The sequence below is a fragment of the Gymnoscopelus microlampas genome (genome assembly GCF_963454915.1).
Source record: "Gymnoscopelus microlampas genome assembly, chromosome: 23".
In the NCBI taxonomy this organism is placed as follows: Eukaryota; Metazoa; Chordata; class Actinopteri; order Myctophiformes; family Myctophidae; genus Gymnoscopelus; species Gymnoscopelus microlampas.
The window spans coordinates 22,111,995-22,129,339 of NC_139960.1; the positions used below are offsets into that span (position 1 = coordinate 22,111,995).

Sequence of the window (17,345 nt, forward strand, 5' to 3'; positions counted from 1 at the left end):
TATACTTGTGAGGACACAACATTTTAGGACGGTAATTTTATGAATACCCATTAAAACTGGGAAGGCATCTGTGTCATTTTAGATTTCTGCGTTGGCTAATCCAAAATAGCAAACACATTGAAAAATATTGTTAGTCCGAGAACTACTGATTTAGAAGGTATTTGTAGAATCAGCCTCAGGTCTTAATGGGTTAAACCTAAGTCTAAAGCCAAACATTGCTGATGTTCTTAGTATGTGATTACTCAAATTCTACTATGTTTGTGGTAAAACTGGAAACCCATCGAGATTAGTGGTAAAGTAATACAAGTAAACACACACTCACACTCACAAGTATTTTCCACTGACCCTCGGTCACTTTTTTTTTGTTCAGATGCTGATCGAGGAGAATGAGTGTTTGAAAGTGGAACTCTCCAGAGCCAAGATGGCGCTGGCTGAGGCTCAAATGGAGAAGGACTCACTTCTGCACCGCATGAAGAGTCTCAAAATCAACACCAGCTAAGCCAGGCTTTCTGTCCGCAGGTGTCCTGACACATAACCACCGGGGGGCAGCAGCAAGCAACGCGGCTGTTATTTTGTTGTGTGGATTTTCTTTTTTTTTTGCTAACTCATCCAAGGCGACATCAACAAGTTGGGGGGGGGAAACAACGTTTTGGACTGCCCAGTTCACCCTGATTTTGTACGCCAGCACACAACTTTGAGACTTTTAACATAGTCCACCCCCCCCCTCCCTTCCTCCCTCCCTCCCCGCGCAAAGCAATGCAGACTCAAGTGTGACACGATTGTTTTGTGTGTTTCAGTTTGTCTCGTTTCTACGGCCTCACTCTCTCCGCCAAACTCGGACAAGAGGAAACGAGGGAGAGGAGGCGCGGGAGGAGGAAGAGTAGTATGTATGCGTGTGAAAACGGTACGGCTGATGGCCAATGTTTTAGGAGTCGTGTCTGAGGCAAAAACACAGATTCGAGGTCAGCTCCTTTCATCCCCCACGGCCGTTTGTTACCGTCTTATGTTTTAAAAGATTAAAAAATATATATATACCCTAGTTCCTTTCCTCTCATGATCAGCGTCATTAAAGTCCCACACAGGTGCGAGAGAACATTGAATGTCATATCTTCAGAGGAATGTCTTAAAAAAAAAGAATGACTTATTTTGCACTGCACTGTAATGTAACATGTAATTTAACGCTTTCATATCGGGGAGGGGGAAAATGACAAACTGTAGTTGCTCAGAGTGTGTACAGTAGGCCTATGTGTATAAGAATGTGAACACACATACGCAAAGAGTTGTTTTTCTACAGAAATCTCATTGTTTATGCTGTGTGTGTGTGTGTGTGTGTGCGTGTGTGCGTCTGCAGCCAGAACAAGCATTTCATTACAGTGAATAAATGAACTCATATGCAGTGAGTCACATTCCCTTTCACGGCTTTATCAGCGGTGCTCCCAGAAGTCCAGTTGCACGGACTTTTTTTCCTATTTTTCTACGTGTAAATAGCTTTAGTGTGCAGCACTTTGAAAACCTGGGCACCGTCCATATCACCCCTGTACAAACAACACGCCCCCAGTCCCGTAACTAACCGAGCCCTAGACATTCGATTCTAAAGCAACCACTGATTAGAGGGAACGTAGCCCATCTATTATCCAATAAGTATAAAGCATATTAACCCACATGTGCTTTCTACTCTCTCCTAAAACACTTGGTAGAGTAAAGCCTAATTTATGCTCTGTCGCGCGACTGGAAATAGCCGACCCACAAGCTCACAACGCGATGGCGTGCGGCGCTGTTGTGCGACTAAGAATCGGGCTTAATATGGGCACATTTGAGCTGCCTGGCTATATATAGTCCTGTGTGTGTGTGCGTGTGCTTTTATGTAAATTTCTATATTTGCATAACGTTTCACGTGTAGTTTTTTCCACAGACAAAGTGTTGCCCATATCTGCTGCTGTTCCGTGCTCTGTGCATGTCTGTGGGAGAGCACTTCTACTGTCACATATGAATAGAACAAAACTGATTTTGTGTTCCTCGAAACGGCTCTTCGCAACGACTGTATGGAAGGCCAATCCTATTTACAACACAACGAGTTTGTCCGTGAATCGACCCATTGTCTATCATGATCTGTACCCGACTTGAACTCATTGCTAACTTTGCCTGGCCCAATTCACTTTAAGTTGAGCAACCTGGCATCCCTATTTTTGGCATGTCATTAGGTGAACATTTTTTTTTTTATTACAAAAATAGAGCCAACAGCAATGTACAAGCTCATAACGCGTTGCATCTCGCTGCGTTGTGAGCTTGCGCATCGGCTATTTACACTATTGTTGCGTGACACCATCATACGACAGGGCTTAAAGGGCAAGCCCACTTAGGTAGAGGTTGGGTTGTGTTGTTACCTTGACATGATGTAACTACAAAGGTGGGCAAGAAATCAAAAATAATTTCTCCATTGACTAGAAATTCATCATTCAAAATATGCTCCTCATTGACTTACATTGTATGGCAAAACCACTCTGGAGGCTCTTTTTCAGCCCGTAAACGAATGTAAACAAAGCAGATTCTGACAGTATAGAACAAAACCCAGTACTGTTAGTTTTTTTAATAGAAATGTCAACTTCCTGTTGATTTCACTATTTGCAGATCCAGATATGCGGTTCCAGCCTGAGTATTCTTCCTAATAAAAATAGCTAAATCAATAGGAAGTTGACAATTTTTTTAAAGAAATCAAACTGTACTGGCCTGGGTTTGGTGATGATCTATACTGTCAGAATCAGCTTTGTTTACGTTCGTTTACAGGCTAAAATAGCTCCTCCTGAGTCTCTTCACCGTACAATGTAACCGCAAATGAGGAGCATATTTTAAATGATCAATCTCTAGTCAATGGAGAAATTATTTTTGATTTCTTGCCCACCTTTGTTGTTACATCATGGCAAGGTAACTACACAACCCAAACCTCTACCAAAGTGGAATAGTCCTTTAAGTGGTTCTGGCTCATGTGGATTAGGTCGAACACAATTATGTTCTCTGCACAACTACAGTAACAAGACTTGAAATGTCGGAGGAAGGATTTTGAACACTTTGATTGTATGTGAGGATTCTTTTTGGGATCTGTTTTTTTCCCATCTTTGTTGTGCCTCCAATAGACTCTGCCTCTCTCATCACACGGCCCCGCCTCCATCTGGGAATCTCCACCCCCTTAATACCTGTGGAGTAAAAAAAAGAAAACAGTAATAAGATGTATTGTCTGTCAAAGCTGCTGAAATATTAATGAAATAAAGAAGGGTATCAAAGTGAAATGTCTCTTCATCCTAAGTGTCTAGTTTGAACTAATGTAACTACTTTGGCATGAATGATTTTGTCAAAATAAAGGTTCTGTTTTTGTACACCAGTGACATTATCACCAATGAAAAAGAAAATTGGGGCTGTATTCAAGCTGTGCTACATCTTTATGCTGTTGCTCTGCAATGGGCTATCCGTCTATGATAGTGTGTGTTTTGGTCCCATTTGTACACACTTGGAGTTAAATGAACACTGAGGACTTTACAGTGTACAATAGATCAGGGTCCCAGAGATAAAAGAAAGACTATCAAATGGGGTCCATGGCCTCAAACTGGGACTGATTTAGCCTACATCAGCTAAGGAATGGGGTCTTCACTCAAGATATCTGATGACTTTAATCAGGATAATGCAAGATGTAGTGTTTTTTTTTTCTTTTGCCTTACCCTCTTGATTCCCTAACGTCTTTCTAGTTATTTTCAGAGTTTTGCCGGGGAATGGGGATATGGAGACTTCTTTCTGCTTCTAAACAGTTGTAACTTCTAAAGGTAAAGGGCCTACACAGTTTTGCTTCAGGCATCTAGTTCAGGACTAATCGATGGCAACCGATGACTTGAACATAAATGGCGACAGCTGGACATGCTATGCGCACCATTATGTGCTGACCACATACTGGTGCCCTCATGGGTTCTAATCTGGGTGCAGAACATTAGGTATTATGTGAACCGCACCTCTCTACTTTTGGTTATGGAGCTGTTATGCAAAGTGAGGGTGCTACAATGGCCAAGGATATACAAATGAATTCATCTTGAGTCCACAAAGTGGCTTCAGTACGTTGTGTATGACATCCCATTCTTTAGTCTCCTGCTTAGGTAGTTGCTCATGGTCACAAATATTGATGCAACTGCATTTCGCCACAAAGTCTGATGAAGGACTATGAAAGACTTAACAATTATTCTCTGACAACGTGAAATGCGACACAATAATGACCTCTGCAGGTGGTTAGCAGAGCTGCATTGAATTGCCATGGGTGAATGTTTTGACAGCGTGCACATAAATGGTCATGATATTTTATTGCTGGAAAAGTGCAGTGTGGTGCTGAGCCAGTAGAAGGCCGTGTGTGTGCGTGTGTCTGTGTGAGACAGAGCAGGGTAGAGAGAGAATATGTGTTGATGTTTGGCTGTGTTTACATATGTTAATGTTTATATGATGGTGAGGGAGTCAGTATGAGTAATTGTATTTAGGCAAACCACGCACACATACAAGCTTTATGTTTTTCTGTTGCCTAGTATCCCATGTGCTCCGACTGTAAATACTTCCTCTTTCATATGAAGGCCGGCTGAGTCCCCATTTTCTGTTAAGTGCTCCTTGTCTTGATGTCCCATCGCCTCAATAGCAGGCAGTGGTGGATAGTAACTAAGTACATGTACTCAAATACTGTAAAGTACAATTTCGAGGTATTTTATTTTACTTTAATGGCATATTTCCAATTTTCAATACTTTTACTTCTACTCCACTATATCTCAGAGGCAAATATTGTACTATTACTCCACTATAATTATTTGAAAACTTTAGTTACTAGTTACTTTGTAGATTGTGATTATTATTACAAAACCACTTCAAACCTATATACTTATATACACATGTGAGCTTGTAGATCTGCTATTTTCAAAGGATTTTATAACTTGTGAAATGGGACCTTCTGCATAATGAGTACTTTTACTTTTGTTACTTCAAGTATATTTTGATGCCAATACTTTTGTTTTTTGAATACCGAACTTGTACTTATAACATATTTCTACAATAGGGCATTGATACTTTTACTTACCGGTAAGTACAATTTTTGAGTACTTCTTCCATCACTGGTAGCAGGGAGCAGGTTCAACAATTTACCAGTGATACTAAATAAACCTTTTTCACAGCATCCATATTGTCATGAAATAGTAGACAGGCATACTCTGTTCCACTTCCAGCTTTTTAGCCTTTATTTGACCAGAATGGAACACAACCTTAATTTGTATAATTGGTAACACCTGTGTTTACCCTACTATTTCATGTTACAATGACAATGTGGAAAATGTTCTATAAAGTTTTAAGCATTAGAGCCTGTGTGTGTGTGTCTGTCTGTCTGTCTGTCTATATATATAAATGATATATTTTAGTTAAAAAAAAAACCTTTTATCATTTTTGTTAAAAGGTTAAATCACTATATTCTGATAGTACTCCTTGCTATAGTGTTTGTTCAGTAACAGGATGAGTCTCCATGTCTCTCCAGCTCTTTAGTGAACAGAAAATGCATTTTCAGGTAGGGATACCAATTTGATCCAATCAGAAGAGAGCTCTCTCAAGATACAGGATAAAGTAAACAAGTGAATGTGTAAGTGATTACACAGAAATAAGTAGACAAAATTGGAACTGGAACTCTATTTTCAATTGAACCTAAAATGGGTACTACTACTCTCTTGATTGGCTGAAATTTGGCAACCCACCTGAAAATGTATTTTCTGTTTATTAAAGAGCTGGAGAGACAGGGAGAACTCTGTCACTGAACAAACACTAGCAATGATTACAATCACAATATAGCTATTTAACACTTATTTTAACAAGATCACTTACCCCACCTTTAAATGTGGTCACTTGGTTGGAAGGAATGCAATCCACTGTGTAGTTCAACACGTTTTATTACTCTGTACCTCAAATGATACATTTTAAGTATGAATAAATAAATAAATACATTTCAGACTTTTTTTTTAAACAAATGAAAGCATATAATGGATCCTATGAGATGTGGAGGGGACGAAAATAAATCAAGACAGTGAGGCAATAAGTGAGACTTGGGAAGTTTGTATAAAACTATTATTAATAAATATGATTTGAAGTACATTTCAATAAGTTAAGATATTCAACAACAAACAAACAAAACGTCTTCCATATGGTGAACTGTTCACTCAGTAACTCATAACATGCACCCCCATACCCAAACTGCAAAGTTTCTCTCATCAAAATTGAAATGCCTCTTAAAACAGCAACTTTTTCCCCTCTACTCCTAATCTCTATCCCAATAATAGCCAGTCTACATGCTCACAACACGTCGTGACGCATTGTGAGCTAGTAGAACATGGATGCTATTGTAGTTGTAAATTTAGGAGGAACCTTTGAGAAATGCAGGAGGAATTTTGAGTTTGGCATATCTCTCCCTAAGATTCTGAAAGCACGCTTCCTCTGCCTCCTTACTGGAAAAGTTTAAGACCTTCGGGGGCTCCATGGGTGTTTTGGCTGGCTCTGACTGTATATGGAAAAATGTAGGAGGAAGTTTGACTTTGGCATATTTCTCGCTAATTCTCTGAAAGTACGCTTCCTCTGCCTCCTTACTGGCAAAGTTAAAGAACTTGGGTGGGTCTGGGCATATATGGTCTGGATTCGGGTGTTTCTTGGCTGGCTCTGGGCGTATTTGGGCTGGTCCCAGGTGTTTTTTGGCTCGCTCTGGGCCTGTTTGGGCTGGCTCCAGGTGTTTCTTGGCTGGCTCTGGGCCCGTTTGGGCTGGCCCTGGGTGTTTCTTGGCTGGGCCTGGGCGTATTTGGGCTGGATTCGGGCATTTCTTGGCTGGCTCTGGGTATATTTGGGCTGGCCCCAGGTGTTTCTTGGCTCGCTCTGGGCCCGTTTGTGCTGGCCCCAGGCGTTTCTTGGCTGGGTCTGGGCGTATTTGGGCTGGATCCGGGCGTTTCTGGGCTGGCTCTGGGCGCATTTGGGCTGGCCCCGAGCGTTTCTTGGCTGGCTCTATTTGGGCTGGATCCGAACGTTTCTTGGTTCGCTCTGGGCCCGTTTGGGCTCGCCCTGGGCGTTTCTTGGCTGGGTCTGGGCGTATTTGGGCTGGATCCCAGCGTTTCTTGGCTGGCCCCGGGTGTGTCTTGGGTGGCTCTGGGCCTGTTTGGGCTGGCCCCAGGCATTTCTTGGCTCGCTCTGGTTCCGGGCGTGTTTCACCTGGCACCGGGGCCGGGTGTGTTATGGCTGGCTCTGGGGGTTTTTGGCCTGGCGCTTCTACAGTGGTTTCCTTTTTCAGTTGTGCAGCATTCTGAGATTTCGGGACGCCTACTTTCTTATACTTGATGGGCTTTATGTTGATCTGTGACAGAACATTTATTTGATTAATATAACCCTGTAGAGTAAGACCTTTTGCAAAATTATTATTTTCCCTTCCCTATCCCATTTTGTGTGAATCACTTTTTACATTGAAAGTAAGTATGTACTTACCTTTGGCGTTTTAATCTTGAAGGATTTGTCTAGATACAAAGGACAAAAATATGAGTTACAAAAAATCATTTAGATCCTTTTTTAACACTATTTCTGATTATTAGTTGTACAGTTGGGTGATGGGAAAAGGGCACATTATCCAGCATGACAAGATGTAGACTGGAACCCAAGCCACGCATCCTTGATCCACAAGGATGCCAAATGTGTTTTATATTTGAGATGATTTATTCCATTCAATATTTATTGTATTATTCTTTTTGTGCAATCTTTAGATGAAATACTAGTCTTTCAGGAAATGATTGATTGATTTAAAAAAATTAATAAAAAAAAAACGGTTTACCTGCTTTAAATGATTCACTGTATTCATGCTGGTCTGCGGTGCCTTCAACGAAACTACTGTACATACAGTACAGAAAGACACCGTTAATCACTTTCAACCCTGCGTCCCTATTTTGCGTATGTCATTATAGGTGAAAATGTTTAAAAAATGCAAATAGCTGATTTAGAAGCTCACAATGCGTGGCATGTGAGCTTGTCAATTGGCCATTTTTTCTATTCTGATCTACAAGTTCACAAACCGTTGCATGTGAGGTTGTAGATCAGCAATTTTTTTTTAAGTTTTAAAGTGTAAAATAGGGCATAAGTAGCAACAATACTTGTGGTTGTAGCATTATGATGAGTGAAAAGCCTACCGTTTCTCATGCTTTTCAGCAGGAATGGTGGGGGAACCTGCAAACAGGGTATTAGTCATTATCAAAATGCAGACTGGAAAACATCCACTTGACTTAGAACAGGGTTCATGGTTTGATTAAACCCACATAACCGTGAAAAAGAAAAAATAAATTAAAACGTGTGCATTTTATCAATGATTTCAAACATATTCCTGAAAGTTTTAAATTGTTTACACTTGTCAAAAGGGAGCAAGAGAGAAGGTCATAAAAGTCACTCAACACAATAATGACTGTGTCTGCTGTCTGTTCCGTATCCTTTCTGATTAATGTCATTGTTATTTATTCTTTGAAGCAAATAAAAATAACATTCTCATACCAAGGATGGTAGATACGTTGGGGCGAAGTTGCATGCACATGTTTTCAGCATGGCTCAAGTTCAACAAGGTGGAGTTCATCACAGGGAAACCTGTGAAAAACTGAGGCGACACGAGTGTCACTGATTCGCCTGTGAGAGAGCAGAGAGGAGACAACAAAACCAGAGGGAATGAAGAGATATGTCAGGACTCAGCTATTCTATTTATGATATCAGTCTATTGTCTCCTATGCCTTAATGTCAAACATGGAAGAGAAATTAATCAATCCATGGGGGCCTCTGTAACGTTTGTTCCATATCATGGAATATATGTTTTAGAATAAACAGCATGGGCCGGGCGTGTTTCACCTGGCTCCAGGACCGGGTGTGTTATGGCTGGCTCTGGGGGGGTTTGGCCTGGCGCTTCTACAGTGGTTTCCTTTTTCAGTTGTGTAGCATTCTGAGGTTTCAGAACGCCTACTTTCTTATACTTGATGGGCTTTATGTTGATCTGTGACAGAACATTTATTTGATTAATATAACCCTGTAGAGTAAGACCTTTTGCAAAATTATTATTTTCCCTTCCCTATCCCATTTTGTGTGAATCACTTTTTACATTGAAAGTAAGTATGTACTTACCTTTGGCGTTTTAATCTTGAAGGATTTGTCTAGATACAAAGGACAAAAATATGAGTTACAAAAAATCATTTAGATCCTTTTTTAACACTATTTCTGATTATTAGTTGTACAGTTGGGTGATGAGAAAAGGGCACATTATCCAGTGCATGACAAGATGTAGACTGGAACCCAAGCCACGCATCCTTGATCCACAAGGATGCCAAATGTGTTTTATATTTGAGATGATTTATTCCATTCAATATTTATTGTATTATTCTTTTTGTGCAATCTTTAGATGAAATACTAGTCTTTCAGGAAATGATTGATTGATTTAAAAAAATTAATTAAAAAAAACGGTTTACCTGCTTTAAATGATTCACTGTATTCATGCTGGTCTGCGGTGCCTTCAACGAAACTACTGTACATACAGTACAGAAAGACACCGTTAATCACTTTCAACCCTGCGTCCCTATTTTGCGTATGTCATTATAGGTGAAAATGTTTAAAAAACGCAAATAGCTGATTTAGAAGCTCACAATGCGTGGCATGTGAGCTTGTCCATTGGCCATTTTTTCTATTCTGATCTACAAGTTCACAAACCGTTGCATGTGAGGTTGTAGATCAGCAAATTTTTTTTGAGTTTTAAAGTGTAAAATAGGGCATAAGTAGCAACAATACTTGTGGTTGTAGCATTATGATGAGTGAAAAGCCTACCGTTTCTCATGCTTTTCAGCAGGAATGGTGGGGGAACCTGCAAACAGGGTATTAGTCATTATCAAAATGCAGACTGGAAAACATCCACTTGACTTAGAACAGGGTTCATGGTTTGATTAAACCCACATAACCGTGAAAAAGAAAAAATAAATTAAAACGTGTGCATTTTATCAATGATTTCAAACATATTCCTGAAAGTTTTAAATTGTTTACACTTGTCAAAAGGGAGCAAGAGAGAAGGTCATAAAAGTCACTCAACACAATAATGACTGTGTCTGCTGTCTGTTCCGTATCCTTTCTGATTAATGTCATTGTCATTTATTCTTTGAAGCAAATAAAAATAACATTCTCATACCAAGGATGGTAGATACGTTGGGGCGAAGTTGCATGCACATGTTTTCAGCATGGCTCAAGTTCAACAAGGTGGAGTTCATCACAGGGAAACCTGTGAAAAACTGAGGCGACACGAGTGTCACTGATTCGCCTGTGAGAGAGCAGAGAGGAGACAACAAAACCAGAGGGAATGAAGAGATATGTCAGGACTCAGCTATTCTATTTATGATATCAGTCTATTGTCTCCTATGCCTTAATGTCAAACATGGAAGAGAAATTAATCAATCCATGGGGGCCTCTGTGACGTTTGTTCCATATCATGGAATATATGTTTTAGAATAAACAGCATGGTCCGGGCGTGTTTCACCTGGCTCCAGGACCGGGTGTGTTATGGCTGGCTCTGGGGGGGTTTGGCCTGGCGCTTCTACAGTGGTTTCCTTTTTCAGTTGTGCAGCATTCTGAGGTTTCAGGACGCCTACTTTCTTATACTTGATGGGCTTTATGTTGATCTGTGACAGAACATTTATTTGATTAATATAACCCTGTAGAGTAAGACCTTTTGCTAAATTATTATTTTCCCTTCCCTATCCCATTTTGTGTGAATCACTTTTTACATTGAAGATAAGTATATACTTACCTTTGGTGTTTTAATCTTGAAGGATTTGTCTAGATACAAAGGACAAAAATATGAGTTTTTAAAAAAAAAATGAGATCCTTTTTTAACACTATTTCTGATTATTAGTTGTACAGTTGGGTGATGAGAAAAGGGCACATTATCCAGTGCATGACAAGATGTAGACTGGAACCCAAGCCACGCATCCTTGATCCACAAGGATGCCAAATGTGTTTTATATTTGAGATGATTTATTCCATTCAATATTTATTGTATTATTCTTTTTGTGCAATCTTTAGATGAAATACTAGTCTTTCAGGAAATGATTGATTGATTTAAAAAAAGTAATTAAAAATAAACGGTTTACCTGCTTTAAATAAAAGTGCACACTTTTACAGTACACAACATACACCCACCATAATCATCTGTGAGGAGGATCTCAGGGGAGGGCAAGGTGTCGGAGGAAGCCAGGCTGTCATCGGAGCCCAAGCTGACAGAGGAGTCCAGGCTGTCACAGGAGGCCGGTTGGCTGGACGATGGGGAGACTGAACTTGAGTCTTCATCAGTAACTGAAGGACTGCAGTCTTCATTGTCATTGGAGCTGGTATAACCGGTTTGCTCCTGGACCATATCCGGACACCTTGGCACTGGCGGGTCCACTTCCAGTGGTCGCTTGTGTTTTTCAAGAACCATCTTATTCTGTGTGGTCGTCCCTGGGTTAGCCATCGTCTGGTTGGCTGGGTCACACATTCGGACCGGGTCTCCAGCGTTCCAATTTCTCAGTGGGACAGGCGTACCTGTTCTCCTTCTCATTTGTTCAGCCACCACAGGGCTCATGAATCGTACAGCCACCATAGGGCTCTTGAATTGTACCTTCTTCTTTTGACGGATGGTACCTCTACTGGTCTGTGTATTTGAATATAAGTGAAGAAAAAGAGACAATGTGATAGTGTGTGAGAGAGAGAGAGAGAGAGAGAGAGAGAGAGAGAACTAGGAAGCAGTGAAATAGAGGTAAATAACTGAACTCCACTTTGACATCACTTTAACGCCATTGACCTCGTAAAACAATATTAGTTATTATTACTATTATAGTAATACTGTATTCATTTTTATGCAGTATATTTTAATGAAAAATAAGGAGCAAAGAATGCCACCACAGTCTGATAATGCTCACTGTGAGCATATCTTTTATTTCATGATAATTTATACTTCAGAAGCTGAGTTTACACCCCTGTTCTGTTGTGGGTTTAACTTACTCTAGGTCTGTTAAAGCAGTGGTTCTAAAAGTGGGGTCCAGGGACCCACACTATAAAACGTCAAAGCATTCTCCAATACATCTAAAGTCAATGGTGACAAAGTTCTTCAAAGGTTCTAAAAATGACCGTTAGCCAGCCGGTGCTGAATAATGCAAGTCTTCTGAACCCAATGATCATGCATTGACACTCAACGAGAAATCTCCCCCACACATTTACACCGTGCACAACGAGTGTGAATGTTTGTTGAAAACAGTTGTAGTGAATATTTGCAATCTCAGTGTGATTTGGCTTCAGAAGACGGGGATTATGCTGCATACGGTCAAAGGAGTAACTGCATGTTCATTTTCGGCCCTTTTTGGAACTCCAATGACTGATCACCATTGAACTGTACTTGTTTTGGAGAAAGAAGTGCATATATTGCAACAGGCATATATTGCTACAGATTAACATTTAAGAAAAACAATACATATTGTTTAAGGAGAAAGCCTTTACTGTCACACTGCTGTGTTATGAGGAAAAATAGACTGCCTTTCAAGAGGGGGTGAATCGATAATGACAGAATTTCCATATGGATGAACTATTCCACACAAGGAGGTGCAGTGGTTTGGTGCTTGGTTATGAACAACACTATACTGTAGATAGCTTCTCTAATTACAAGTTTTTTTTTTGTTATTACAAAAAATACCTTGTTGACTCAATACTGACCTGCATTCTGGAACTCTGTGAGAGAGTGTGGCTGCTTGTTCCAGCTTTCGCTGGTTCCTCTGACAGTGGCTCTAAGTGTGGGCCGTCTTTAGGCAGAATCCTCCTGTACTCTGAAGAGTTGTAAAAAATATAACACATCAGTAAAATATTTAAACCTAATGCTAAAGTCTCCTCTGTATTTTGTCACATCTATTTATTTTTTAATTTAACAGTTAAAAAACATGGCAACCAATGTTTGCATAGTTGAGCTACACATTTGGAGGACACATTTTTGGACAGTGTGACAGACAAAATATATTATACTGTTAGGCCTGTCCCAATTGTTACATAATCACGTGACCACAATTATTTGAGCTAATCACAATTATTTTTTGCATAATCATAATAAAGATATAAAATCATTAAATACAGTATGGCCTGTTCTATGGCCATAGTACATTGGTATTGTGATTATTCTTACCGGTCATTGTCAGTAATTTATCTGTATGTTTAAGTTATTTATCATATATCCCTTGGCATTCAGTTTATTTATATGTGCCAATGTTCAATGGCAAAAACACCATTAAATCATGATCACAATGATTTGCATGACAAACTAAAATGTCATGACCGTGACAGAATTAATTATTGCATGTATGAGTGTGCATTTCTTACTGCCAGTTTTCCAGGCCCTGCCTGTCTTTATAGGTGTGTCTCCTTTGCAGGTTGTGCCTCTACGCGGTTTTGGACCCATCTTGGACACACTGCTTAAAACACCTCAGCCTAGGTCAAAGAATTGACAAAGCAAGGTTTTTGTAGCTCTATAAAAATGTGCAAGTCATGTTTCTAATGTGCTAAACCCCATAGACGTCTCTTAAATAAAATATAAGCCTCGACATTTTGTTTTGCATTTTTTCTCAAGGGGGGGGGGGTCTCTCTATGTATAAGATTATGGTTCCATAAGACAGTTGTTGTGGCATTCAAGGTGTGAGACTAATCAATTGATCGATCTACCTAGGTAGTTACACAGGCTGATCAAAATGATTGATGAATTACTTGCAACTTATTACCAATTAATTCTGATCTAAATAACGTGTGTGTGTGTGTGTGTGTGTGTGTGTGTGTGTGTGTGTGTGTGTGTGTGTGTGTGTGTGTGTGTGTGTGTGTGTGTGTGTGTGTGTGTGTGTGTGTGTTTCCTGTCCTAGCGGAAATGTTCTCTCTTCTGTATTTGTAAGCTAGAACAGTGGTTCTCAACATGTGGGTCTTTTGGGGGGGGTCCCCAGATGACAATAAAGTGACAATTTAAGGACTTTTAAGACCTTTTTAATACAAAAAAAGAAAAGAAAAGGCCATTACTGCATAAAAAGTAATCAACTTATTATACTATATAAAAAATAGCAGATCTACAAGCTCACAACATCTATTTTCACAATATTTATCTGTGGAACAGAGTCAAACTAAATGTAATGCCTCAACTGCTTATCAGAGTGGAGGTCCCCACTCCCCAGTTCAACTATGGGTTTCTTCATTGTTACAAACTGATCATTATTAACCATGGTCACATGTTGAGCTGATGCTCACCAACAGTGTCTCCAAATGTTTTTAAGATGCCCTGCACAAGCAGTGGTGTAAAGTAACTAAGTACATTTACTCAAGTACTGTACTTCAGTACAATTTCCAGGTGTTTTTACTTTAGAGTATCTCCAGTTTTCAGTACTTTTACATCTACTCCACTACATCTCAGAGGCAAATATTGTACTTTACTTACTCCACTACAATTATTTGAAAACTTTAGTTAATAGCCACTTTGTAGATTTTGATTATAAATTACAAAACATACATTAACCACTTCAGCCCTACATACAATCCCGCCATTTGAAAATAGCCAACCTACAAGCATTCTGCAGCATAAGGAGTATACTTTTGGTACTTAAAGTACATTTTGATGCCAATATGTACTTTACTCAAAGTAAATTTTGAATTCCCGACTTTTACTTGTAACAGAGTATTTCTACATTACAGTATTGACACTTTTACTTAAGTAAAACATTTCAATACCTTTTCCAGCACTGCCTGCAGGCCTAGTTTTTAAAACCACAAACAAACAGCTTTCAAACAAAACAAACAACACAACATTACATGTGATGTATAGCAGGCTAGCTAGCTATTATGACAGCCATGTATCAGGCCTAGCTAGCTCCGTCACCCAATAAATTAAATCGTCAATGAATCTTCAATATCTTCATTATTCTTGAATAAAATAATATTGGCCTTGTGGCAGGCAGCTAGCTTACTTAATAAACCGTGTCTAGTGTCTCTACAAGCAGTTAAATATAAATTAACTAACTAACTACCTAGCTCACCTGACCACAAGAAACACGACGGTTGCGTTGCCAAAAAAAGTAAACTAATACCATTAATTGTGTCATTTAGGTGTTTCTATAATACGTGCCTGCGCGGGTCGAGGAACAAGTTGATTGGATCCGGTGAAGTTCTAGGGCGGATACGGAAGCAATGTGTACATGAATGTGTACGTGGAAATGACCGAATACGGAAGGCGGGCTTTAGACCGGATCACATGCCTGATAGAGTTATAAAACCATCACAGACGGCAAGCATGGGTAACGCATCATAGTTTTTATAACTGTGTCACGCATGCTGCGTCATTCACCACTCGACAACTACGGCGGCTTTGTAAACCAGTGGTTCTCACACTTTTTCATTTCACGGACCCCGAAAATAATCAGTGGTGCAAAAAGTACACACATTGTTTTACTTAAGTACAATGTAGAAATACTCTGTAAAAGTTCCAGTATTCAAAAATGACTTGAGTAAAAGTGCAAAAGTATTATTAAAATGTACTTAAAGTACCAAAAGTAGAAAGCTCTCTTCGTACAGTTTCCTATTTCAGTTTTCAAATGTATACAAATCTTTTGAAAATAGCAGATCTACAAGCTCACAATGCATGCATCAACCATTGTGATCTTGTAAATCGGCTATTTTCAAATTGCCGAAATGTAGATACGGCTGAAGTGGGTAATAAAAACATAGCCTGCGCAGCCTATGTTTTGTAATCATAATCAAAATGTACAAAGTAACTATTAACTAAAGTTTTCAAATATTTTTTGTGGAGTAAAAGTATAATATTTGCCTCTGAGATGTAGTGGAGTAGAAGTAAAAGTAGGCTACTGAAAATTGGAAATAAATACTCCAGTAGGCCTAAAGTAAAAAAAATACCTCAAAATTGTACTTATGTTGCCTAGTTACTTTACACCACTGAAAATAATTTGTATTTGGACAAGGATGCAAGATTTGTGTTATATATGGGTGGTAGGCCTACTTTATATGGTTCTTCTTCTCTACCTTTTCATGCCATGACCCCCCAAAACAATCAGTGGTGTAAAGTAACTAAATACATGTAGGCTTTCGGCCATTTTAATATAGATTATGTATTCTACAAGCTCACAATGGTTGTGATGCCATGCATTGTGAGCTTGTAGATCGGCTATTTTCAACTTGTGAAATGGGACATTCTGCACAAAGAGTAGGCTACTTTTACTTTCGATATAAGTACAGTATATATGTTGATGCTGATTGCTGATACTTTTGTACTTTTACTCAAGTGCATTTAGAATACGGGACTTCTACTTGTAACAGATTATATCTATATTGCAGTATTGATACTTTTACTTGAGTAAAACATGTGAGTTCTTCCATCACTGAAAATAATCCTATTTGAACTGGGGACCCCCACCCTGACGAGCACTTGGAATGTTGGAGTTGAGGCATTACATTTAGTTAGACTCGGTTCTACAGATAAATATTGTGAAAATAGCAGATCTAGCCTATAGGCTACTTGTATATTGGCTATTTTAAAAATGTTTGCCTCTTTCTTATATTATTTGACAATTTGGCCAATGTTTGACCAGTTTTTAGTTTGTTGATTACTTTTGATGCAGTAATGATCTTTTTCTTTTCTTTCGTTTTTTTGTTTTTTTGTTAAGGTATTAAAAAGGTCTTAATTCCTTAAATTGTCACTTGACTGTCATCTTGGGGATCCCCCAAAATCATGTGGAGACCCCCCTGGGTGTCGCCAACCCACACGTTGAGAACCACTGGTTTAGAGCATTGTGGTAATAGAATTATTTTGGAACCAATCCTATTGGATACATTCTAATAAGAAGAAGAAAGTAAGAAGAAAATAGGATTGGTTACAAAATATATATTTTTTCTATTGGAATCCTAAAGGATTTTTTTAATCTTTATTTACAAACATATATATTTAATATATGTATTCTAATAATATAGTATACATAAAATATGTTTATTTTACATTACTTTATTTAATGTATTATAATATTTAATTCAATTAGCAACCCTGTTCAAGGAGTAAGAACACGCACTGTGCACGAGAGGGGTGAGAGAGGAGGGGGGGGCAGTGGTGTAAAATAAAGTATCTATTAAGTAAATTTACTCAAGTAGTACTTAGTACAATTTGAGGTATTTTTTTTACTTTACTGGGGTATTTCCAATTTTCTGTACTTTTACTTCTTACTTACTCTAATTATTTGATTTTTTTAATTAGCCTA

At 38.9% G+C, this 17,345-nt stretch overlaps 1 protein-coding gene across 2 annotated transcripts in view; it reads left to right on the plus strand.

The window, feature by feature from the left end:
- Nucleotides 1-3,278, plus strand: part of bltp3b (bridge-like lipid transfer protein family member 3B) — a 47,529-nt gene extending 44,251 nt beyond the window's left edge. For both annotated transcript variants that reach the window (XM_084050216.1, XM_084050217.1), the window contains one exon: nucleotides 371-3,278. In XM_084050216.1, coding sequence (XP_083906342.1) covers nucleotides 371-499 — 129 coding nt within the window. In that variant the 3' untranslated portion in view covers nucleotides 500-3,278. The remainder of the gene's footprint in view (nucleotides 1-370) is intronic.
- Nucleotides 3,279-17,345: the final 14,067 nt, after the last annotated feature.